This window comes from Hoplias malabaricus, chromosome 10, assembly GCF_029633855.1.
Source record: "Hoplias malabaricus isolate fHopMal1 chromosome 10, fHopMal1.hap1, whole genome shotgun sequence".
Classification (NCBI taxonomy): Eukaryota; Metazoa; Chordata; class Actinopteri; order Characiformes; family Erythrinidae; genus Hoplias; species Hoplias malabaricus.
The window spans coordinates 37,259,223-37,284,497 of NC_089809.1; the positions used below are offsets into that span (position 1 = coordinate 37,259,223).

A 25,275-nucleotide genomic window follows, 5' to 3' on the forward strand; every position below is an offset into this window, starting at 1 on the left:
CAGGAAAACACTAATCTGCAGGACGAGTGGTACAGTAGGACTATGACTGAAAACCTGCTACACATTTTTAGATAAATCATGCTTTCTCATGTACAGTGATGGATCTATAACACATTATGAGCAGCTCATCAGTTAATTTTTCAGGTTGAGAAGGAAATTCAAGGCTGAAACCTGTGTTATTCATTTTTTCTACAATGATCCATGATTCGTGCTCTTTTGATAGAACATGATGAGCAGGTTTGATAAGCAGGGCAATAAAGAAGCTCGTTGTGGTCTACAGGTTCAGACTTCTACTATTTCAGGTAATGGATAAAGATGTAGTACACGTCACTGTTCGTTCACGATTATACTGTGCATACCATTAGACCTCTAGACCTTGTTAATCACAGTGAAAATGGAATAGATCCCTATATTACTGTGACGTGTAATAGATCGTGATCTTTCAAAAAAGCAGCTTAATTTCAGTAAGACGTGATGAAGACAAGCTAATACATCAGAGAAGTGGAGAATAGGTGTGTCCCAGTAAATCAGGAACGTCCCTGGACGTTCAAAATAGGTCTAAAAGACGTCTGTCCGTCAAGGACATATTTTAAACGTCAATGGACGTCCAAAATCCATCTTAATAAGTTAGTTAAGTGGTGACCAATCGATAACGTCAGTGGACGTCCAAAATGCGTTTTATACAAGTAATTTATTTCGGGAACAATTAATAACGTCAATGGACATCCAAAATACGTCTAATAGACGTCTTTTCAAAGTCTGTGTTTGGACGTCTTTTCAACTTTCATTTTCAACATTAAGAGAACGTTAATTAGACGGCAGTCATTATGTTAATTCAACGTTGAATCAACGGCTAAATGTTTACTGGAGTGTGTGTGTATGTATGTATCCCACCTTGCACCTCTCAGTCCCAGAGGGCCCATGGGCTGATGAAAAGCCTTCACTGAGCTTTATACACAAGCTCCATCCTTTACCATTTCCCATTGGATTGGAAAATTGACATTACACAGTAATGTAACACACATTTCTGTGAAGGATTTACACTAGATATGGTAACATTGCTACATGGATTTGCTGCCATTCACTTACAGCAAACATTAGTGAGGTCAGGTGCTAAAGTTGGGTGATTAATTTAGAACCACAAAAGCCACTCTTTCACAGGTTTGGAAGACACTCCAATTATCCAGGGACTGCAGTCACACTGTTAAACTGCCCAGTGCTGGGGCAGTATTCCCAAGCTATATGGTTGAGTTAATATGGGTTTCCTGTCTTCATTTCATTTACAGATAAATGTAACCATTCTACTGGAATTTGAATACAATGCATGGAAAAAAAAAGATATAAACTGGGTCGGATCAGCAGCAAACACAAGCAAAAGCGTCCTTTGTCTTACCACTTGCTCATTGTTGTCTAGGTGCAACAGATATAAGACGTTTTCTTTTTTCGCACCTGTTGGTCCTGTTGTAGCACTGTTGATCTGATCAGACAAGGCTGTAAGGCCACAAGTTGATCTTGACTATAGGTTTATATGATGCCTGAGCCACTGGAAACAGTTACAGTAGTGTGTTAGGCACATCTCTGGAGAGGAGAGCAGTGGGTGTGTAAGAGCCCACAGTAAGAATATAGACCCTGGCTCCACAGACCCGTCTGGAATTTAGAAGCAGGCTGAGAACTGCTTTGACTCTTGAGGTTCAGACTCTGTGTCTCTACCGCTTGGGCAGCAACTGAAGTAGGATCAGACACAAATGCACTATTGTTTTCTTAATGTATGCTTTCTGAAATAATGAGCCAGGCATCATGTCACTTTTTTTTGTTGTTGTTGTTTCATATACACATAGCTGATTTCAGTGGTGGGTGGGTATTTGTTATTGTAAAATGTTGCACCCGTGCTTATTTTAGACACAGAAACACTAAACCAAACCAGCTCTGACTTTTTAATTCATTTTTCAGGCTCTACAGGGCGATTCACAGCAGCAGAAGGACTACCTTTCAGATATGTTTCCTCTTCACTTAGTAATGTCACTTCTTTCAGTTTTAACAAACAAATCATTCATAGCACAGCCTTAAGTAAGTAGCCTAGCCATAGGTTAAATAAACACTTTTATTTATGAATGTTTTGTTTCAAACTGATATTGAATACAGGGGGCCCTCGACTTGCACCGAAAATCGGTTTACGACGCGACGTAGGAAAGGATCAACGTCGTAAGTCGGAACATACGTACATACTGCACGTAAATAACATACTGTAAGCACTTATCCTATCCTAACACCTATCCTCCTCGGTCCCGAGCCGCGTAACCGTGTATTCTTCCGCCGCGCACACCAAACGTTCACGTTCAAGTTACGACGTTTACGACACAAAACCTCATAAGTCGAAACAAGGCTTTATACAGTAAATGGGAGATGTGTCGTAACCACGAAACATCGTAACTCGGGACTATATTAAATATACTAAATATTGAAATTTAACTACGTTAATAAACATACGAAGTAAAAGTAGGTTAAACATATATTCAATTTTTTGCTGATATCAGCTTTGACATGGGACTGATGCTACCACAGTTTTAAAAAATTAAATGCTAGCCTAGCATAATGCGAAGTAAATCATGATAAGTGTCACACTTCAGTTAATGTTAGGCAAATTTTATCCACTTTTAATATACTACATCATTTGAAAACTGCAGTTGTCCTTCACACTGTGTAAAAAAATCATAATGAAGGGACGAATAGAAATGCTCCAAAATTACTTAGGATACATTTTTTTTACACTGACTTCCACTGAACACTTTCTGTAAAGTTAATATTTTTGAAGGTAAATGTCCTTCATTGGACAGTGATGATCTATTATGCTTATTAGAAAGTGTATCTCAGTGATTTGAACTGAATAGCCAAATGGACAAATTTAAAGCGTCAGTTGACATCCTGAGCAGCATGGTGGCGCAGAAGGTAGTGTCACATTCACACAGCTGGACTTGTGGGTTTTGCTCCAAGTGACTGTCTGTGAGGAGTTTGGTGTGTTGTTCTGACTGTGTCCGCATGGGTTTCCTCCGGGTGCTCCGGTTTCCTCCCACTGACCAAAAGTGCACGTTGATAGGTGGACGGGCGACTCAAAAAGTGTCTGTAGGTGTGTGTGTGTGTCGCCCAGTGATTCTGGGTAGGCTCTGGACCCACCGCGACCCTGAACTGGATAAGTGGTTACAGACAATGAACGAATGTTAACATACTATAAAATAATAAAAATGTTTTTTTTTTGTTTTTTTTTTTCAAAAAAAATCTGTGCTATATTCAGAACCAGAATTAAATTTACAGAGTAAACACAAGTAAATGAAACAAGCTATACAAATTGTTTTAAAGACTGCACTGATGTATTTATCAATCACTAAAAACATTATTTACTGTTAAATGGACACACAAAAAAAATAGACAGATAGATGTGCTAATCTGATGGCTTGCTAGGTTAGATTGTGCTAACGGTTAGGGTTCTCTTACTTAAACACAGAGAAAGAGACAATAGGGAATTATGTAGCCTGTCCCAAACATAACACTTGTGACCTCTGTCACTGTCCCTGATCAAGTGTGCCTGCTCACTGACACAAATTTTGTTGTACTGATCGTATAAAAGCTTCACAATACATTTTTAAGTTACTTTGACTCTACACTCAGCTTTGATGTTTGAAAATTTTATTTTAAAAAATAAAACCTATGACCCTTTATACTTAAGAACAGTGTGAAAAAAGTGTGTGTGTGTGAAAGAGAGAGCGCGCGAGAGAGACAGAGGATAAGAGAGGATTTACTGTATGGCAAGGTTAGTTTGAATTGTACCAAGTCATGAATTTAGTAACTGTGCTCAACAGAGGGCGCTATTCATGCACATTAAAATGTGCTGTAACTTCTCTGGAGGAAATCATACTCACAGTTATGTTCCATCTAGTGGTATTTCACTCCACCTGTGTTTACTGCCTGGCTGATGTGAGTAAAGGCAGTACAGCAATATTTTTGTATTGTGACAATAAATAAATAAATAAATATAGCTGAAATACCTTTATAGCGGCACGGTGGCACGCTCCGGGTGACTGTCTGTGAGGAGTGTGGTGTGTTCTCCCTGTGTCTGTGTTGGTTTCCTCCGGGTGACTGTCTGTGAGGAGTGTGGTGTGTTCTCCCTGTGTCTGCGTGGGTTTCCTCCAGGTGCTCCGGTTTCCTCCCACAGTCCAAAAACACACGTTTGTAGGTGGATTGGCGACTCAAAAGTGTCCGTAGGTGTGAGTGTGTGAGTGAATGTATAAGTGTGTGTGTGTTGCCCTGTGAAGGACTGGCGCCCCCTCCAGGGTGTATTCCCGCCTTGCGCCCAATGATTCCAGGTAGGCTCTGGACCCACTGCGACCCTGAACTGGATAAGCGCTTACAGACAATGAATGAATGAATACTTTTATATCCTAATAGATGATGAGTTTGCTTTTCATTTTCATTCAGTTTCAGTAGTTCATTCATATTTTCCACATATATTTATTGTGTACTTATATGTTTTTTTATTATGGCTATGCGATTATAAAGCACTGACCTTGACTTATGTAGTTAACACTGAAGCTATTTAAAGAGGACTTGCTCAACTTTGCCACTGAAAATAAGTTTGCAGATGGTCAGTGTTCTTTAAGTCAATATTATGTCTATAACATGGCCAGCAAAACATTGTGTGTTGTAATTCATCAGGATAATGATTAAATATAGGTATATTACCAACCTTTTGATTGGTCTGTCCAAGAAATCCAGTATTACATGGAGTTTTCCCCTTATTTTACATACAGTTATTTCCCCTTAGTTTTTTACATGCAAAACTTCCCCTAATTTTACATATTTCATTTGTCTCGTATGTCTCCCTTTACTCCTTATTTAAATATTTACATATTTAAATGTCTTCTTGGGCTGAGCCTAATTCCCTAGTACAAACACTAAAAGCAGTTTTAGTGGGAAATATAGGGAAACTCGTGCTGATTGTGTAGAGTAAAAGCTGCTGTGTAATTTTGATGGTGTTTGTGTGTTGACCTCTTGGTGTCAGGTGTGGGCTGTGTCTCTAAGCTCTGTGCTGCTGCTGTGTGTGCTCCACACTGAGGCCCAGTATGAATACTCTGGACACCACTCAGGTCAGACAATGCAGATAAAATCCCACACAAACAAACTCAATCACATCTTTAATGACACAACAATCACATCTTTAATGACACAACAGGTTTCAATAGTATAACAATCTGCCCATTTGATTACTCAGGTGAAGAGCGCGCTTATGAAGGCTCCTTAGTGGATGGACATGATGGATACTCAAGGCCAGGTATGATCAATCCAGTCTCCTACCAGTCTTTTCAAAATGGGAAATTATTACTAGGAGCAATGTTAGTGTTATAACACTACATTTAAATTTAACCGTGCAAACAGACCTTACGTTTAGGGAAGGCCTTAGATTTGGTGATTGGACATTTCTGTGTGAATGAACTGAGATTCACAATGCTGGGGTTTTATGTGTTTATTTGTGTTTGTGTTATTTAGGTACGAAATGCTCCTATAGAAGTACTGAGCAGTTCTCACCATTTCAATCCATATTTACTATTAACATTCACTCCACATTCACTGTCATTACATATTGCTTTTGAAATTCCAGTTGCATTGTTGTGGGGATTTTAAATGTAAGTTTGGACGTATTGTGCAAAGTAAGTATGCAGATACCATACTAACAGATTAACATCATATCAATTCTGATATGACATATCTACAGTGCCTTGCGAAAGTATTCGGCCCCCTGGAACCTTTCAACCTTTTGCCACATTTCAGGCTTCAAACATTAAGATATAAAATTTTAATTTTTTGTGAAGAATCAACAACATATGGGACACAATCGTGAAGTGGAATGAAATTTATTGGATGTGTCAAACTTTTTTAACAAATAAAAAACCTTTACTTTGAGTGCAGCAAACTCACTCCAGAAGTTCAGTGAGGATCTCTGAATGATCCAATGTTGTCCCAAATGACTGATGATGATAAATAGAATCCATCTGTGTGTAATCAAGTATCCGTATAAATGCACCTGCTCTGTGATAGTCTCAGGGTTCTGTTCAAAGCGCAGAGAGCATCATGAAGACCAAGGAACACACCAGGCAGGTCCGAGATACTGTTGTGGAGAAGTTTAAAGCCAGATTTGGATAAAAAAAAATGATTTCCCAAGCTTTAAACATCCCAAGGAGCACTGTGCAAGCAATCGTATTGAAATGGAAGGAGTATCAGACCACTGCAAATCTACCAAGACCCGGCCGTCCCTCTAAACTTTCATCACGAACGAGGAGATGAAAGACTGATCAGAGATCAGAGACCAAGAGGCCCATGATCACTCTGGATGAACTGCAGAGATCTACAGCTGAGGTGGGAGAGTCTGTCCATAGGAAAACAATCAGTCGTACACTGCACAAATCTGACCTTTATAGAAGAGTGGCAAGAAGAAAGCCATTTCTCAAAGATATCTATAAAAAGTCTCGTTTAAAGTTTGCCACAAGCCACTGGGAGACACCAAACATGTGGAAGAAGGTGCTCTGGTCAGATGAAACCAAAATCCAACTGTTTGGCCACAATGCAAAACAATATGTTTGGTGTAAAAGCAACACAGCTCATCACCCTGAACACACCATCCCCACTGTCAAACATGGTGGTGGCAGCATCATGGTTTGGGCCTGCTTTTCGTCAGCAGGGACAGGGAAGATGGTCAAAATTGATGGGAAGGTGGATGGGGCCAAATACAGGAACATTTTGGAAGAAAACCTGTTGGAGTCTGCAAGAGACCTGAGACTGGGACAGAGATTTATCTTCCAACAAGACAATGATCCAAAACATAAAGGCAAATCTACAATGGAATGGTTCACAAATAAACGTATCCAGGTGTTGGAACGGCCAAGTCAAAGTCCAGACCTGAATCAAATCGAGAATCTGTGGAAAGCTGAAGACTGCTGTTCACAAACGCTCTCCATCCAACCTCACTGAGCTCGAGCTGTTTTGCAAGGAAGAATGGGCAAGAATTTCAGTCTCTCGATGTGCAAAACTGATAGAGACATACCCCAAGCGACTTGCAGCTGTCATTGCATCTAAAGGTGTCGCTACAAAGTATTAACGCAAGGGGCCGAGTAATATCGCACTCCCCACTTTTCAGTTTTTTTGTTTGTTAAAGTTTGACACATCCAATAAATTTCATTCCACTTCACGATTGTGTCCCACTTGTTGATGATTTTTCACAAAAGATTTAAATTTTATATCTTAATGTTTGAAGCCTGAAAGGTGGCAAAAGGTTAAAAAGTTCAAGGGGGGAGAATACTTTCGCAAGGCACTGTAAATGTCTTGATGTTGTTCAGCTTATTCCTTCTGTGGTGGTATAAGACAGACCACATTAGGAAAGGTACCATCTGCTTGGCACGAAAGATTCATGATAGACTTGGATCATGGACTGTGAGCCAGACATAGCCTCACTTATGCCCTTGTTTACTTTGCTGTCACTGAGTGAATAAGATGGCCCTCCTCCTGCTCATTTCCTTCCTCAGCTCAATGCTAGTCAGTGCACACGCCTTTTAGCTGATACAACAAACCTATACAGTTTCAAGTGTCTTCACTTATCCAGTGATGATGCATTGACAGCAGTTTTAGTGAAGGTACTATAAATGGTTTCATATGTCAGTAATCTTCCTGCTGTAGTAATGAAATGGTCAGTAAAGGGGCTGATATTTAATCTTTGTACCTCTTTATGAAATGATGCAACAGGAATAATATATTTATTTATCAGTCTCAGTTTGTCAGCCCACCTCACCCTCAATGCCACAGTTAAGATGATTGAAACTGGATAAATTGTTGAAGAAACATTGAGTAAAGTTATCTTGGAGTTAATACACTTTGGAAGCTGTCAATAAAAGTGTTACTGCATTTAAAGGTCAACATTAACTGTAAAATTAACTTGGGAAACTCCCTATATCTCTTCTTTAGCAGCTACCTACACCCACTCAGTACGTGCATAGCATATGCATCAGTCTTACACCACTGCCCAAGAGAAAATTTCTGCTACTGCTCTGCTTTATGAGAAATAATGACCCTTGATAATGCTTTTCTTGAATCAGAACTGCCAGTCCACCATTGTCTCATAATGTTTTTCCAATGTATTTGATGTAGACTACTCTCCTGAGCCCACACACACCTATGAAGATGAGCAAACTGCCTCAGCGTATGACCCTTACAGCCCTGCTCCCACAGAGATCACTATGATCACCGAGGAGTCCTACCCATACTCCACCCCCGCAGAGACGTACGACTACGCCAAAGAAGTGACCACCCTGACTACGGAGCTGCCATATGGCGAGGCTTCTTTGGGAGAGGAGGAGGGGCCCACCGATTGTGACTGTGAGCAGGGCGAGCCTGGGTTTGCTGGCTTTGCTGGTCCTAAGGTGGGTCATCTGATAATATGACCATGATAACAGGCCTAAACCGGAAAGTTTAGCAGCTCACATTTCGTCAGATTCAGAGGTCAAGGCCTCCTTTGCTTCAGTAACAGTCTTTACACTTGTGGAAGGCCTTATATTAGGTGTTAGGACATTTCTGTAAATATCTGATGGTATTCTGTCTAAAGAGATGGTAGTAATGTTGGTGATGATGTTAGAGGATATGATGTGGAGCACAGGCAACACTCTAAAAGTGTGCGGGGCTTTATACCTTTGTAGCCATCAATTGGATTTGTGTGGTAAAGCTATTTTTGCTTTTAATTTTGCAGCTATTGCATTGTTTTTCTATGGAGTATATACGAGCTGTGTGTGACTTGCAGAGCTATGACCTTCGTGTTGCTAGTGCAGTTCACTCTATACAGCAAGATGTAGTCCAATTTGATATCTTTTTATAAACAGGGATCCAGAGGACTGCAAGGTAAACAAGGGTTTCCAGGGGCTCAAGGACGGGAGGTAGGTTTGAAAAAAAAACATCAACAAGTACTTCACCCTGTATGAATGTCATGGATACAGATTTATAGAAGGATTCGGCAGCTTTTTACATTTTCCATATGATGTTACCAGGGTTACAAAGGGACCAAAGGTGTTCAAGGCCAAGGAGGTGACACAGGCCCTGTGGTGAGCTGCCATCAGAGATGCTTATACACTTTTAAATTATTCAATGAATAGAGAATGTAAAGGCGTGCTTTCCCTCTCTTTAGGGTGATCCAGGGTCTGATGGAGAGGACGGTGGATCTGGCTTCCCTGGTGCATTTGTGAGTGGAAGAATATTTTGGCTTTTGAGGTCTTTCTCCTCGAGTGTTTCTCATATTTTTTCACTTTGAACAGGGCTTGCCAGGGCTACCCGGAGATCCAGGTGAGAGTGGTGGTTCTGGACTAAAGGTAATTACACCCTTGTTTAAATCCAAAGTATTAAAAAAAAACTATAAATCTACTGATAATTATATACAGTACAGCAAAAAAGTCAGAAATCACTCATCTTTTATTTAATTTCAAGCCAAAACAGACCTCAAGTACAAGTTATTATTTTTTCATGAGACACATATTTAAAGAGAAGACATTCAAATTAGAAAGAGGAAATAAAAAAGTGAAAATGAAAGAAAGTAGGAGTTTTTGAAACCAGAGTGATCTGAAAAAAAAAGTCCACAGGTGTTTCATCTTCCTTACTCTGTGAGAAAAGACAGCACTAGAGGTCTGAAATGTGTATCAATCAGTAACAGTCCATTGGGTTTTACTGAGAACAGGAACTACACTAAAAAGAGAGAATATGCAAATCAAGTGATAAAAATTATGCCATTCTCAGAAAACGTAACTGCTCACCCCATAGTCCCAAACTTAACATGAAGAAAATGTAACCAACTTCAAAGATTGAGCTTTTGAGGTGTTGAAATTTAATTCAAAAGTGGACACTAAATTATGTAAAATGTATTAGTATTCCTCCTATTTCTGATCGTCCCCTAATTCCGGCCACTGCCGTATATGGTGCAATTCCGCTCTCTCTCTTTACCAATCGCATAGGGTAAAACAATAAAACGTAAGTTCAAGCCTTAGTAGGGCATTTAAGCATCAGTCTTGCAAGAAATCAATATTTAAGCATCTCTAACAGTGTTATAATCCTTTGTGTGCAAAACGGCATGTAAAACTTAAAGGCTAAACTTAGCGGTTAGCTTCCTTTTCTCTGAGGGGAAAATTTACCGCCATTGTAATCCTTACATGTAGAGTACGGATACCAACACAGGACAAAGGTGATCTCATTGTGAACCTCTCAAAACCACTGAATGTGGTAGCAACTGTCTCGTTTGACTGTCTCAAGCAGGGGAGGTGGCCGAAGATATGGGGCGCTAATAATCTTAGCAGTATTAGCGCCTACTTAAACAAAAGCGTTTTTATCTAAAAACATATTTTCTTTCAAAGTCAAGCAAGTCTTGGACATTAATCTACACATATTTGACTCCTGAAAAATGTTGATTTGAGTGAGTAAAGTACTTCTATTTATTTACAGTTAGCTAAGATTTCCAATATTGTAATTAACGTGGCCGGAAGTTGGGGTACCTACGCTAGCTATTCAAGTTTCTGTTTAGAGCGGCATGGAGGTGCTATGGGTAGTGGCATGCCACATAACTCCAGGGTCCTCAGTTCAAGCATTCGATCCTGACCTCATGTCACTGTCTGTGAAGAGTTGTCAAACTGTCTGTGTTCTCCATGTGAATGTGTTGCTTTCCACTTGTGTGTGTTTGTTAGTGACTTGGTGAGTGGGTGAAACTGTCTATAGGTGTGAGTGACTGACAGACTGAGTGAGTGTGTGCTGCCCTGTCCAGAGTATGTTCCTGCATTGTACCTAATGACCCAGTGTCGGCTCTGGGCTGATGAACCGTGACCCCTATCAGGAAGAAGTGGTCACAGAGATTGATGGAAATTCCTGTTTTTTTCTGTCAAATATGTAGTTTCTGCCTTGTTTCCTGAAACTGAAAAAATGAGAAGTACTAAAAATTAAACAAATGAGGGGTTCTCTCTGACTTTTGAGCTTTAATGTGATGTATGTTTTTGTGCATGATTCAGTGTCTTGTATTTGAATGATCTGTTACATGATAAACACATTTCAAGCCTCTGTTTGTACTCTGTAGGGTGATGTTGGTGTTATGGGCCCTCGTGGTGGAGTTGGGCTTCCTGGACAAACAGTGAGTAAACTGACATACACTCAAATAACCCTACGAGATTCCCATAGGGGAATTATGCAAATGACTTCCTAGCGATTACTTCACATTCCTGAAAGCCTGAATAAGCAATGCATATGTCACTATCAAATTAGGAGCATCTCTCAAAACAGTAACTTTACGGGACAAGGAAAACTCCTTCTTAACTTTTAATGGAAGGGACTTTAATACGATATTATTCCAAGTAATTTTGGAGCTTTTCAAACCTTTCACCATGACATTTTTGCAGAATATGAAGGACAGCTGCTGTGTTCAAATGATGTAGTAATCTCAACATTGACAAGATGGAGATAAATGTTTTTTTTAATTGGACAGCAACGATATACAGGTTACAGCTTGTCAATTATATTCTGTAGTTTTCCCATCACAAACATATTGTAACACAACTAGTAAATCATAAATTACAGTGGTCTAAGTTGCCACTGGTATTGCAAAATAGTCTACCTATGACTTAAGACGACTAAAATGCTACACCTTACATGTCCAACATGGGCTCCACATTAGCACAGCTATCTAGGTGTTGACTTTATCATTGGGAGATGATGATGAAGTCACTACTGTCTGTGGTTAGGTGTCCTAGAGAGCACACCTGGCATGGCTCTGGGTGGGTAAGATGGGTTCACTCTCTTCCTCTTGTCTTTCAGCATGATGCTAGCCAATGTGTTCCCTGTTAGTTGACATCATATAAATGTGCATTTAATGTGCTCCTCCAAGCATGCTGAGCTGTGAGGTTGTATTGGTAGCAGTTTGAAAATATGAGCTGTTTCCCATACAGCACCCTGCATATCCCACTGTCCATCAAAAATAATTTAAAAAACATGTTTTAAGTTGGGGCGGCACGGTGGTGCAGCAGGTAGTGTCGCAGTCACACATCTCCAGGGGTCTGGGGATTGTGGGTTCGATTCCCGCTCCGGGTGACTGTCTGTGAGGAGTGTGGTGTGTTCTCCCTGTGTCTGTGTGGGTTTCCTCCGGGTGACTGCCTGTGAGGAGTGTGGTGTGGTCTCCCTGTGTCTGTGTGGGTTTCCTCCGGGTGACAGCCTGTGAGGAGTTGGTGTGTTCTCCCTGTGTCTGCGTGGGTTTCCTCCGGGTGCTCCTCCCACAGTCCAAAAACACACGTTGGTAGGTGGATTGGCGACTCAAAAGTGTCCGTAGGTGTGTGAGTGAATGTGTGTGTGTGTGTCTGTGTTGCCCTGTGAAGGACTGGCGCCCCCTCCGGGATGTATTCCCGCCTTGCGCCCGATGATTCCAGGTAGGCTCTGGGCCCACCGGGACCCTGGATAAGCGCTTACAGAGAATGAATGAATGAATTAATTAATTAATTAATGTTTTAAGTTAATATTATAACTCAAAACAAAGTCTAAACACATTAGGCAGCATTGTTACTTCCCATTTATACAATATCTCTCTGGTGTCTTTTACTATTGCAGTCAGTAATTCTGAGTTGAATTGGTAACTCTGATTATTAGCATCTAAATCAAACCACTATAATTGTCTTTGTTTATATATTAAGCATTTAATTATGCAGATATACCTCTTTAAAGGAATACAATGTAAGAATTGTCTTTATTGTCTCCTGAGCGCCTTATACCTGCTGCTGACTGAAATCAAGTCTCACACGCCTCTCTGGGGTGGTACTCTAGCCGTTATAATCACAGCAACTAACAGAAAAGCACGTATTACCAGAATCAATGTCCGTTGCTAAAATGTGAGCTAATCCAACTAAAGTAAGCAGGCGCAACCACTTGCTCTTTCATCAGTAACTCTCAAAACCGGATTATAACACTGTCCTCAACAAAGATTGGGTTCCACCAGCACAAAGTGTAATTCTAGCCAATTCGTCCACACAGCAACCGGAGAAGAACACTTATAGCAAGAATCGATGGTTAACGTGAAAAAGTGAGCTAGCCCGGCTAAAACTTAGACCCGCAAACCCTGACTCACTACTCTGTAATTCTCAAAAACCTGATTATAATATTTGCTTAGTCCAGTAATCCAGCAATGGACCCAGCATAGCAGCCACAGAGGCTCTATTCTCCATATTACAGCTCTGTGGATCATCACAATAATTTAGAAACTGTAATTGTAAGGTAGAAATACTACATTGTGTTCCCTTAAGAAAACCTTGTGTAGGCTAATGGTAGTCTTGCATCGTCAGACCCTCTAGGGAGAGTCTGGCACCTTTTTGTGACCAAAATCCGCCTATCTCTGCAGGAAAAGGAATTTGACTGACACGCAAAAGGACCCATCACAAGGCTACTATTTATCTTACACATCAGACCAGTAGCAGTGCCTTTACAAAAACGATACACACGGATGTACAGACAGCCAATCAGAATGCTCACTGACTGTGAGGCCAGACTCATGCACTGAAAGTATCAGGCTCTCCGTCAACTTGTGTGCAGAGAGTTTGTGTCGGAGATGTCTGTGTCAGGAATATACGCTTTTCATGAAATGATAGATGGTGAATTGTGTTCTAACTTCTACTTTTTCCTGATTTCATTTACAGGGCTCAGTTGGTCCAGTGGGTCCCCCAGGAACAGCTGGAGGTAAAGGTATTAAGGTAAAAAAAAAAAAACATTACTATATTGTGTTATTCTGAAAGAAAACATTTTATCAAGTAACATATTTTCCACGTACAAACACCCTGGAGAATTTAATGTCCCATACATGAGTGTTCTTGCCACAAATATAATACATATTAAACTTAGCATTTTTTAAGTGAAAACTGCATTTAAACAGCTGTAAAGGACATACAGATATACTGCATAGTTTGATTAACTTTTTTTGACTCTCTTCAGGGATCACCAGGAAAAACTGGCAAACAAGGGCCACAAGGACGACAGGGACCAAAGGTATCTAGATACCCCATGGTTATTGATGTTAAAATCTAAAACATGTTTGATTACTATTGATGGAGATTTGCCTGTAAGAGAACAACAGTGTTTGTCTCGTTTGTTTACAGGGTCAGACTGGAGCTCCTGGCTTCACTGGAGATGTTGGGGAACAGGGCTACATTGTGAGAGAATCATTGTTCCCATCATCCTTTGGCATTCACTGCTGAGAACATTTTTTTGTAACAAATAATACATTTGTTTGTATTTCCCAGGGCTATACAGGAATACCCGGAGGAAGGGGAGTGCCAGGGCCTAAGGTGAGACATTCTGAAACTGTTTTGCTTGTGGTCAAAGAAGAACAGTGACTAATCAATTAATATCAGTATTTTTACTTTCACTGGAACTAGTCAAGTTCTGCTTAGTAATCTACAAAGTATTTACTGAAACGACCATCTGTGTTACTCATATGGTAGCATAGACTTTTATTATTACTATTATTCAAACATATCAACAATATGTAAGTGTCATGTTTTCAAATAATTTAACATTTTCCTTTCTCCTGTTCAGGGAGTCAAGGGGCAAAGCGGTTTGCCAGGAAGTGATGGAGAACCAGGAGAAGATGTAAGTGTCAGCTGGCCACCTCTGGGAATTTTTGTCATTCAGTTTTTAGGAGTGGTACAAACAATAAATGAATAAATGAAACAAATATTTCCCCCCACCCCCAGGGTCCTCTAGGAGTTCCAGGAGTTGTTGGTTCACCTGGACAATTTGGAGCAAAGGTGAAATGATCACAAACACCATTTCAGAGTCATTAGCAAAATATGTAAAATTCAGATTTTTATAGAGTCTATTTTTAGGTTTATTTAAAAGCAAACAGTACAAATACTAAATCTTTTATGTTTTATTTTGTTAACCTCAGTGTGTTTTGTATATAATAGTTCATTGTTAAATGTTTTAAAAAGGCATTCAGGAATCACCATGCATTTTATGATGAAGACTGTATCGAGGTTCACCATTTTTTGAACAACCGAGCAGTTTGAACTGAGCAGACATAAGACATATATATTTTTTAGGTACTTTGCCCTCTGTGATACTTGATTGCATCAAAAGTTTTAGGGAATTCACAGAAACCTCTGAGTAAAGGCAAAATTGAAAACCAAAACTGAATGGTTTGACCTTCTGTGTCTCAATGCTTTGACTCAGTGCTGAGTTCAAAAACAGCTTCTGTGATGAGTAATGCCAAAACATACTGACAATAATACATTACGTTTAATGTTTTATGTTCTGATGATTTAAAGTAAGTTACCAGCTTTAAAAACCACTTCAGTTTGTTTTTACTTACATTTGACCTACTGTCCTTATTTTTGTGCAGTTGGGTTTTAATAAGTCAGCACATTCTGAACGTCTACTTACCTTTTCTCAGTAAATATTTTTCTTGTGGAGTTCTGAGTAATGACTTTCTGAGAATTTTCATTTTTTCATTCTTCTTCCCTAAGGGTTTAAAAGGGGATCGTGGAGAGAGGGGTCTTCCTGGGAGAGCAGGGGCGAGGGTGAGTCATTTATCTTTTTAATCCTGTACAGTGGTATATAACAGACCACATCGAATGAGATAGGTCACATTACGATATGTCTTTAATTATCTAGCACTTGCTAACATTTAAGCTGTTCAGTCTAGACAAAATAAACAAAATAAGCTGCGGCAGGGAATCCCCCTAGCTCACCCTGTGGGTATTTATTTATTTGAAAAATTCAGGGAGTATTTTTTGTGGCATTTGGGTACTCCCCTTTTTAGAAAAAGAGAAATTACAGCATGTGACTGAAAGTGAAACTACAGTTTGGTATTTATAGTACGCAATAGCTTCCCTTCTAAAGTGCGGTTGCATGTGGGTGTTTATATGGGCGTACTGTATGTGTGTGGGAGGACATGTGTGATGAGGTGGTGGGTGGAAACTGTGGGAGATTAGGTTTTAGATAAATAATTACCTACTTACATTACTGCTCCCAGAGGGAAATTAAAGGCATCCAGTAGCTGTTCCACATAAAAGAGTATAATATAAAACATTTTTCCTACAGAGGTGTTTCACGCCAAAATGCTGTACATATATTGAATAGCTACTGACATGCTCTTTTTTGTTTTGCTAATAAAGATGGTATTACTCATTTTCTAGCACTGATTTGGTGTGTGTGTGTTTGTGTAAATCACACTCACAATATATACTCCTGTTAAATAAATACATACATTAATTAATTAAATAATATGACAAAGCACAACATGCCAAAACAATAAGCTTATAATTAATAAAAAAAAATTGCAAGCTTTTAAAGTCCCGCCTAGACTGGGTTTGTAGTGGTCTTAATGTATTTTGGTGATCATTACAATTCAAGCTGATTATCTTCCCTCAACGACATCAGTATGAAAGCCATTAATTGGCTGATAGTTTTAACGAAGCCTGAAATATTTGAAATATTTTTATAGAGCGCAGTGACCCTGAAATGGATTAAGTGGAAAAGAAGGTGATGACAGGGATGACTTTCATAGGACAAAGAACTATTCAATGTATAATGAATTAAATAAAGTTTTCTGTAACACTTTACAATAACGGTACAGAAATTCATACTTAAGACAGAATTTACCAAATTGTTAGGTAATGTCACAATCATTAAGTAATAATAAGAATAAAGGACTAGCATTAACTAGCATTCTTTAGGGATTTTTTAATCCCTCCAGGTAATTTTTTAATAGCTCAAGGGTCCTGGAGGTTGTGGGTTCAATTCCCGCTCCAGGTGACTGTCTGTGAGGAATGTGGTGTGTTCTCTCTGTGTCTGCGTGGGTTTCCTCCGGGTGACTGTCTGTGAGGAATGTGGTGTGTTCTCTCTGTGTCTGCGTGGGTTTCCTCCGGGTGACTGTCTGTGAGGAGTGTGGTGTGTTCTCCCTCTGTCTGCGTGGGTTTCCTCCGGGTGACTGTCTGTGAGGAGTGTGGTGTGTTCTCCCTGTGTCTGCGTGTGTTTCCTCCGGGTGACTGTCTGTGAGGAGTGTGGTGTGTTCTCTCTGTGTCTGCGTGGGTTTCCTCCGGGTGACTGTCTGTGAGGAGTGTGGTGTGTTCTCCCTGTGTCTGCGTGGGTTTCCTCCGGGTGACTGTCTGTGAGGAGTGTGGTGTGTTCTCCCCGTGTCTGCGTGGGTTTCTTCTGCGTGCTCCAGTTCCCTCCCGCGGTCCAAAAACACACGTTGGTAGGTGTATTGGAGACTCAAAAGTGTCTGTAGGTGTGAGTGAATGTGTGTGTGTTGCCCTGTGAAGGATTGGCGCCCCCTCCAGGGTGTGTTCCCGCCTTGTGCCCATTGATTCCGTGTAGGCTCCAGATCCACCGCGAATTGGATAAGTGGTTTCAGACAATGAGTGAATAATCATTTAGTAATACTTATTACTATCTAATTACTAAATACCATCTACGGTACCAATAACTGAGGTACTAATAACTAAGATACCCTTATCAATTTTCTTAACACCTCATAAAGCAGGAGCTAAGTTACTCATATACAAACTGAAAATTAGTACTTTGGTCACAGAAGACCAGGCACTAACTGACTAATCAACTAATATCAGTATTATTACTTTCACTGGAACTAGTCAAGGTCTGTTACTATTATTCAGACATATGGACTATATGTAAGAGTCATGTTTTCAAATAATTTTCCTTCTCCTGTTCAGGGAGAAAAGGGTCAAAGCAGTTTGCTCAGTTAAAGCCCTTAAAAGTCATCACTGTTCGTTATTAGGGCGTCTGTAAAAAGTTATTTCCAAGAAGAAAAACACTGTGCCTTTAGAAGTGGTTTAAATGTAATATATATATATATATATATATATAATGTGTGTGTGTGTGTGTGTGTCTTTTTAATTGTGGAAAGCAGGACCTTCTGCAATAAACTTAATATTTGTAAAAAAAAAAAAATTATATTATGTTTTGCTGTGGTGGGCTGGGCATTTTTTGTGTGTACTGCATGAATAAAAATTTAATTCTTGAGTCTATGACCTGACATGTCTAAGCAACATCCACTAACATCTATTTAAAGTTGACTTTACTATCAATTTAAACATAATACATGCAAATACAGCTGGCACAGTGGCGCAGGAGGTAGTGTTGCAGTCACACAGTTCCAGAGACCTGGTTTCCTCCGGGTGACTGTCTGTGAGGAGTGTGGTGTGTTCTCCCTGTGTCCGCATGGGTTTCCTCCGGGTGACTGTCTGTAAGGAGTGTGGTGTGTTCTCCCTGTGTCTGCGTGTGTTTCCTCCGGGTGACTGTCTGTGAGGAGTTTGGTGTGTTCTCCCCGTGTCTGCATGGGTTTCCTCCGGGTGCCTGTCTGTGAGGAGTATGGTGTGTTCTCCCTGTGTCTGTGTGGGTTTCCTCCGGGTGACTGTCTGTGAGGAGTATGGTGTGTTCTCCCTGTGTCTGCGTGTGTTTCCTCCGGGTGACTGTCTGTGAGGAGTGTGGTGTGTTCTCTCTGTGTCTGCGTGGGTTTCCTCCGGGTGACTGTCTGTGAGGAGTGTGGTGTGTTCTCCCTGTGTCTGCGTGGGTTTCCTCCGGGTGACTGTCTGTGAGGAGTGTGGTGTGTTCTCCCCGTGTCTGCGTGGGTTTCCTCTGCGTGCTCCAGTTCCCTCCCGCGGTCCAAAAACACACGTTGGTAGGTGTATTGGAGACTCAAAAGTGTCTGTAGGTGTGAGTGAATGTGTGTGTGTTGCCCTGTGAAGGATTGGCGCCCCCTCCAGGGTGTGTTCCCGCCTTGTGCCCATTGATTCCGTGTAGGCTCCAGATCCACCGCGAATTGGATAAGTGGTTTCAGACAATGAGTGAATAATCATTTAGTAATACTTATTACTATCTAATTACTAAATACCATCTACGGTACCAATAACTGAGGTACTAATAACTAAGATACCCTTATCAATTTTCTTAACACCTCATAAAGCAGGAGCTAAGTTACTCATATACAAACTGAAAATTAGTACTTTGGTCACAGAAGACCAGGCACTAACTGACTAATCAACTAATATCAGTATTATTACTTTCACTGGAACTAGTCAAGGTCTGTTACTATTATTCAGACATATGGACTATATGTAAGAGTCATGTTTTCAAATAATTTTCCTTCTCCTGTTCAGGGAGAAAAGGGTCAAAGCAGTTTGCTCAGTTAAAGCCCTTAAAAGTCATCACTGTTCGTTATTAGGGCGTCTGTAAAAAGTTATTTCCAAGAAGAAAAACACTGTGCCTTTAGAAGTGGTTTAAATGTAATATATATATATATATATATATAATGTGTGTGTGTGTGTGTGTGTCTTTTTAATTGTGGAAAGCAGGACCTTCTGCAATAAACTTAATATTTGTAAAAAAAAAAAAATTATATTATGTTTTGCTGTGGTGGGCTGGGCATTTTTTGTGTGTACTGCATGAATAAAAATTTAATTCTTGAGTCTATGACCTGACATGTCTAAGCAACATCCACTAACATCTATTTAAAGTTGACTTTACTATCAATTTAAACATAATACATGCAAATACAGCTGGCACAGTGGCGCAGGAGGTAGTGTTGCAGTCACACAGTTCCAGAGACCTGGTTTCCTCCGGGTGACTGTCTGTGAGGAGTGTGGTGTGTTCTCCCTGTGTCCGCATGGGTTTCCTCCGGGTGACTGTCTGTAAGGAGTGTGGTGTGTTCTCCCTGTGTCTGCGTGTGTTTCCTCCGGGTGACTGTCTGTGAGGAGTTTGGTGTGTTCTCCCCGTGTCTGCGTGGGTTTCCTCCGGGTGCCTGTCTGTGAGGAGTATGGTGTGTTCTCCCTGTGTCTGTGTGGGTTTCCTCCGGGTGACTGTCTGTGAGGAGTATGGTGTGTTCTCCCTGTGTCCGCGTGGGTTTCCTCCGGGTGCTCCGGTTTCCTCCCACAGTCCAAAAACACATGATGGTAGGTGGATTGGCAACTCAAATGTGTCCATAGGTGTGTGTGTATGTGTGTGTGTTGCCTTGTGAAGGACTGGTGCCCCCTCCAGGGTGTATTCCCGCCTTGCGCCCAATGATTCCAGGTAGGCTCTGGACCCACCGCGACCCTGATCTGGATAAGGGTTACAGACAATGAATGAATGAATGAAATACAAACACAACACAGTTAAAGGTACTAGAATCACAAGTGTAATGGTAAAGCCTGTTAATACTGATTAGAACTTTATTTTGCAGTCTGTTAGCTGCATTACTTGTTATTTGTTGTAGACTCTCTTTACCTGTTGTACATTTAGTAAAATATACTCCACTGTGATTTTGTTTCAGGGCCCAATAGGAGAGAGAGGAGATTCAGGGATTCCAGGAAAGCCAGGTCCAAAAGGCCTGCAGGGCCAGTCTGTAAGGATAATGCCTGATATTTTTTAAAGGTTATAAAGATACAACCCTATTTGCTTTGTGTATTAGCCTCAGCTAAGTGTCAGAGCTTCTGTTTTATAGGGTGCCAAAGGGGAAACAGGACCAGATGGTATTAAGGTAACATTTGAATCAATTAATATTTTCAGAATACATACTGCCTTAGGGTCAGAGACGTTATTGTGATGATAATGCGATACTTGTGTCAGATGACGTGAGACATGGCATTTCTGGTGGGTCATACCATCATGTGGGTTCTTTTTTTTTTAGGGAGAAAGAGGAAGAAAAGGTGCCAAAGGGCTTAAAGGGGAAAAGGTAAACAGTTGGCTGTTCGTTACTGCTGTGATTTACGTCACTGTTCCTCTTCCTTTTTCCATTACAGTTGTGGTACTTGTTTTTTTTAAAAAACCATTTCTTCTTTCTAAACAGGGGAGTTCAGGATCACGTGGTGATAAAGGGCAGGTTTGTTTTTAAGCTTGCATGTGTTTTTTCTGTTGAGAGGGTTTGGTTTTCTGACACAACTTAAACACAATTAGTTTTCTAGTTATTGAGAAAAGAGCAGTTGTTATGAGCTTCATCTAAAGGTGTACACCCATACTGATCAGCCAAAACATTAAAATGGCCCTCCTATTTGTACATTTACTATCGATATCCCTTTCACCCTGCCCTTCAGTGGTCAGAATTCATACAAGACCACCATAGAACCTGTTGGTGGACTATTCTCAATCCAGCAGTGACACTGAGGGCTTTAAAAAGCTCCAGCCCCGCTATCGAGACAAGTCCTGTGTCTGATACATTTGTACCAGCATGACACACACTAATACACCACCACACACTTCAGTGATCCACCTCCCAGAATTATATCTTTGTGGGTCCTGTTCATTGAAGAACTGAGTGAAAGGGGCCTATGCAGAACAACAGATGCGCTACCATCTGTAACTGTAGAAATCCATAGTTCAGATGTATGGTCAGTGGAGCTCTTGAAATGAACAGTGAGTGCAGAAACACATTGTAAAGATTTGGCTTGGTGTACATACTGCAACTCAAATATATAATACATTGCACATGCCTACACAAATACACACACAATACACACTACTAACCCCTGGCCATAACCTTTGCCCAGACCACATTTCAGTTGTTATTTAAAAATGTAATACACAAGAAACCTAAGCACATACTACAAAAATCTGTTTGTCACTGTGTTGTGAATTCACTCAGCACGGAGAGAAGGGCTATCAAGGGCCTGTGGGACCTGTAGGTCATGTGGGACCCCCAGGTGTCCCGGGCCCCAGAGGAGATCTCGGCCCAGTTGGAGACCAAGGTGTGAAAGGACAGAGCGGAATAAAGGGACAGACAGGTGAACCTGTATGTATCACAGAATTTACACATTTGTCTTATAGCCTACAGCCTGGAAGGTTTATGCAGGTGTTATTTATCCTTATTGTCAGTATTGGCTTATAGTGCAGTGATACCATTTATTAACATGGCCCTTAGAAATACCCAAGGGTTATTACACAAATAATAATTAAATATGGGCACTCTGGGACTCAGACAATCCGTTACTATATCTATTATTTTGTTATGTCATGGTGTATAAGGGCATGAGTCATGAAAGTATTGATGATTAATTGGGCTTCTGTCCTTCACAGGGTCCTGGACTGACAGATGAGCAGGTTCTGCAGCTGTGTCGAGGTGTGGTAACAGCACAGATCTCCCAGTATGCTGCCTCTATTCGAGCTAAGTGTTCACAAGGCTGTCCTGTCAACAACCGTACTCTAATCGGACCCCCAGGAAAGCCAGGACCTCCTGGATCTCCAGGAAAACCTGTGAGTCACTAAATACATTTAAATCGATAGTACACCTAACAGTACACCCATGATGAATTCATTTCTTTTCAATGATGCTTTTCACATGCTCTTTTCTTTCTCTACTTTTGCTCAGGGTAAAGGTGGCAAAGCAGGTGCTAAAGGAGCTCGAGGGCCTCTGGGTGTGAGAGGGTTAGATGGACAGAAAGGAGAGGAGGGAGACAGAGGTACAGCATGTCCTCTTTAAACTATATCCCAAAGAATGATACATACACAGACCAGTTTGACCAGCGCAAATCCTTGATAATCATATATTTCCCCCCAAAAGGTGCAAAAGGCCAGAAAGGGCAGCAAGGCATCCCCGGTGAAGGACTTCCAGGCCCTGATGGTCAACAAGGCCTCAGAGGTAAGGTTTGGCAGAATTTGCCAAATAATATCTTTGTTTGTGAATGTCACCCTAACTGTTTCTTCTTTACAAAGGGTTACCAGGCCATCCAGCTGAGCCTAGAAACGGATTTGATGGACCTGCAGGGCCTCGTGGGTTCCCAGGTCCTGTGGGTCAGCCGGGTATGGCTGGAGATGCAGGTGTTCCAGGAGTGTGTGAGGCACGGGACTGTAGCATTCATGCCCCTGTTATGCGAAAAGAGCAGGGTCTGGTAAAGGGTCCTCTGAGTACCAAAATCTGAGCACAGAGAAGGTGCTTGAGTTCGAAGGCTATGTCTGTGGTCTCTCCATGAGAAGCTTTGGAAACAACCCACAGCTGTGAACAGTGTCCACTTTTGGAAGACATCACAGAAAGTGAACGAACACCTGAACGACACCTTCATAAGAACTTTATCCGTCTCGTTTCAGCAGTCCAAAGAAAACCCAAAGACACGTGGCTGAAAGTGACAACAATTAAATGAATAAACCCTTTAGAGTGTCCAAAAATAAAGTAGGTTTGTCATGAGGGATGATGTCTGATTTTGTTTCCAGTATAAGAAATGCTGTGGGTTTGCTGCAAATAAAGGAGACATGTAAATAATTTTGTAAAGCATCTCATGTACATGTACTATGTTCCTTAATATCACTGTTCAAGATAAACGTATGACTTTTTCAAAACTGAGCCCTGACTTCTTTGGTAACTGTTCTTGTGAATGTGGGGCATAAGAAAATAAGGAAACGTCCAAACCAGAAAAAAATGAGGAGCAAATTTTGTTGATTTATTGGGTGTACAGGTTTTTAAAAACCGTTATCGTTTTAACATTGTTATTGTTTGAAAAAAAAAAAAGACTTGCATTTGCATTTATGCTGGTTTACATTACTGAACAAAATTAAACTTTACAAATTCATGATCACATACACACAGGTGTCATAGAGATCAAGTATACATCGATGATGATAAAGTATTAGGCTGTTCAGTGTTTCTCAACCCTGTCCTGCACATCTGTTACTTTCCCTTTCCCCAACACACTTGGTTTAACTAATCATTAATAAGTTCAGATCTCTGATTATTCTGCAAGCCGGCTGTCAGTCACACAATCCAGGGCAATCAGAAATGTAGGCAGTTTTGTAACAACAAAAGGCAGCATCCCATAAACATAATACAAGGATATCCTGAAGTTCATTACGAACATCTATCACTTGCAAAACTGTCTGAAGACCTAGTCAGCTACAAAGGCATCTGGTGAACAGATATGTTCTGAAAGGCACTGGAACTTAATACAATAAATAAAACATACAGCAGAAATCCTGCACCATTCCCAATTAAGCATCACAGAGGAAAGGGGAAGCACACAGTGACACCCAGAATTATGGTTGGCTATTACATAAACAAATGAGGGAAAATATATTGTAGCTGTACAAATAAAACATGTATCTCGTGTGTGTGTGTGTGGGGGGTGTGTGTGTATATATTCAGATACATGTTTTTATTATATATATCATTTTATATACACAGACACACACACACATATATATATATATATATATATATATAAAATAATATATTTATATTACATTTTATAATATGTTTATAATCACTCATGCTACAGTTACCATATTGTTTCTAGAACTGGATTTTTTTAAGCACACCGTTCACTCACTGTCAGCTGTCTGTATTAGTTGCCCTCTAGTCCTTCATCAGTGGTGGACACAGAATGCTGCCCACAGTACGCTAACAGCTGGATATTTTTGGTTGGTGGATTATTTTCACCACCCAAATCATACCCACCCTGTGGTGGTCTTGTGGCATCCTGACCATTAAAGAACAGAATAAAAAAAGGGGGGGGGGGTATGCAGAACCACTGATAGACTACAGTCTGTAATTACAGAACTACAAGTGCTCCTGTAAAGTCAGTGGATTGTAAAAACAAGTCATAATGTTGTTATAGTGTTTTGGCTGATTATTATTATATATTATGTTATATTAGAATTATATTATATAATATTATTCATTCATTGTTTGTAACTGCTTATCCAATTCAGGGTCGCGAAGGGTCCAGAGCCTACCAGGAGTCACTGGGCGCAAGGGGGGTTGCCAGTGTTTTGCAGGATGTGACAAACACAAACACACACACTTTCACTCACTCACACCTATGGACACTTTTCATTCGCCAATCCACCTACCAACGTGTGTTTTTGGACCGTGGGAGGAAAACCGGAGCACCCGGAGGAAACCCATGCGGACACAGAGAGAACACACCAAACTAATGTTTGTCACTCTGAGCGGGACTTGAACTCACAACCACAAACTATATTATATTATATTTATATTATATTATATTAATATTATATTATGTTATATTTAAGGGTGGGAAATAAGTTTTTAATGCTTTGTGATTTATTTTTGTTGATTTAATGCTCCCTGTGTATACAGCATTAGGCTGTAGCTACAGAGGGATGTGTTTGTAGTCTGAAGTTTTTCAAGTAGCATAAAATATATCAGCCATCCAAGGCTGGGAATGAAAGAGAACATAACCGGAATCACTGTCAGTGTTGGCATCTGTGTTTGAATATATAGTGGAATGCTTGCAA

At 40.5% G+C, this 25,275-nt stretch overlaps 1 protein-coding gene across 1 annotated transcript; it reads left to right on the top strand.

The window, feature by feature from the left end:
* Positions 1-2,892: 2,892 nt before the first annotated feature.
* On the top strand, positions 2,893-23,324 carry zgc:113232 (uncharacterized protein LOC541546 homolog). The gene is made up of 25 exons (XM_066682308.1): positions 2,893-2,946; positions 5,054-5,138; positions 5,264-5,323; positions 8,188-8,459; positions 8,913-8,966; positions 9,078-9,131; positions 9,215-9,268; positions 9,342-9,395; positions 11,138-11,191; positions 13,734-13,787; positions 14,026-14,079; positions 14,190-14,243; positions 14,334-14,378; positions 14,629-14,682; positions 14,787-14,840; positions 15,558-15,611; positions 20,366-20,437; positions 20,537-20,572; positions 20,723-20,767; positions 20,882-20,914; positions 21,674-21,820; positions 22,105-22,281; positions 22,397-22,487; positions 22,589-22,666; positions 22,741-23,324. Exons 1-25 carry the CDS (start codon positions 2,893-2,895, stop codon positions 22,944-22,946), a joined length of 1,995 nt encoding a protein of 664 aa, XP_066538405.1. The 3' UTR covers positions 22,947-23,324.
* The last annotated feature ends 1,951 nt before the right edge of the window (positions 23,325-25,275 follow it).

Excerpts from the sequence above, each read along its gene's own strand:
- zgc:113232 (XM_066682308.1), top strand. The coding sequence starts at position 2,893 with ATGGACAAATTTAAAGCGTCAGTTGACATCCTGAGCAGCATGGTGGCG. Across the intron at positions 8,460-8,912 it reads CTGGCTTTGCTGGTCCTAAG|GGATCCAGAGGACTGCAAGG; the intron begins GTGGGTCATCTG and ends TTTTATAAACAG. Across the intron at positions 14,379-14,628 it reads GGGGAGTGCCAGGGCCTAAG|GGAGTCAAGGGGCAAAGCGG; the intron begins GTGAGACATTCT and ends TCTCCTGTTCAG.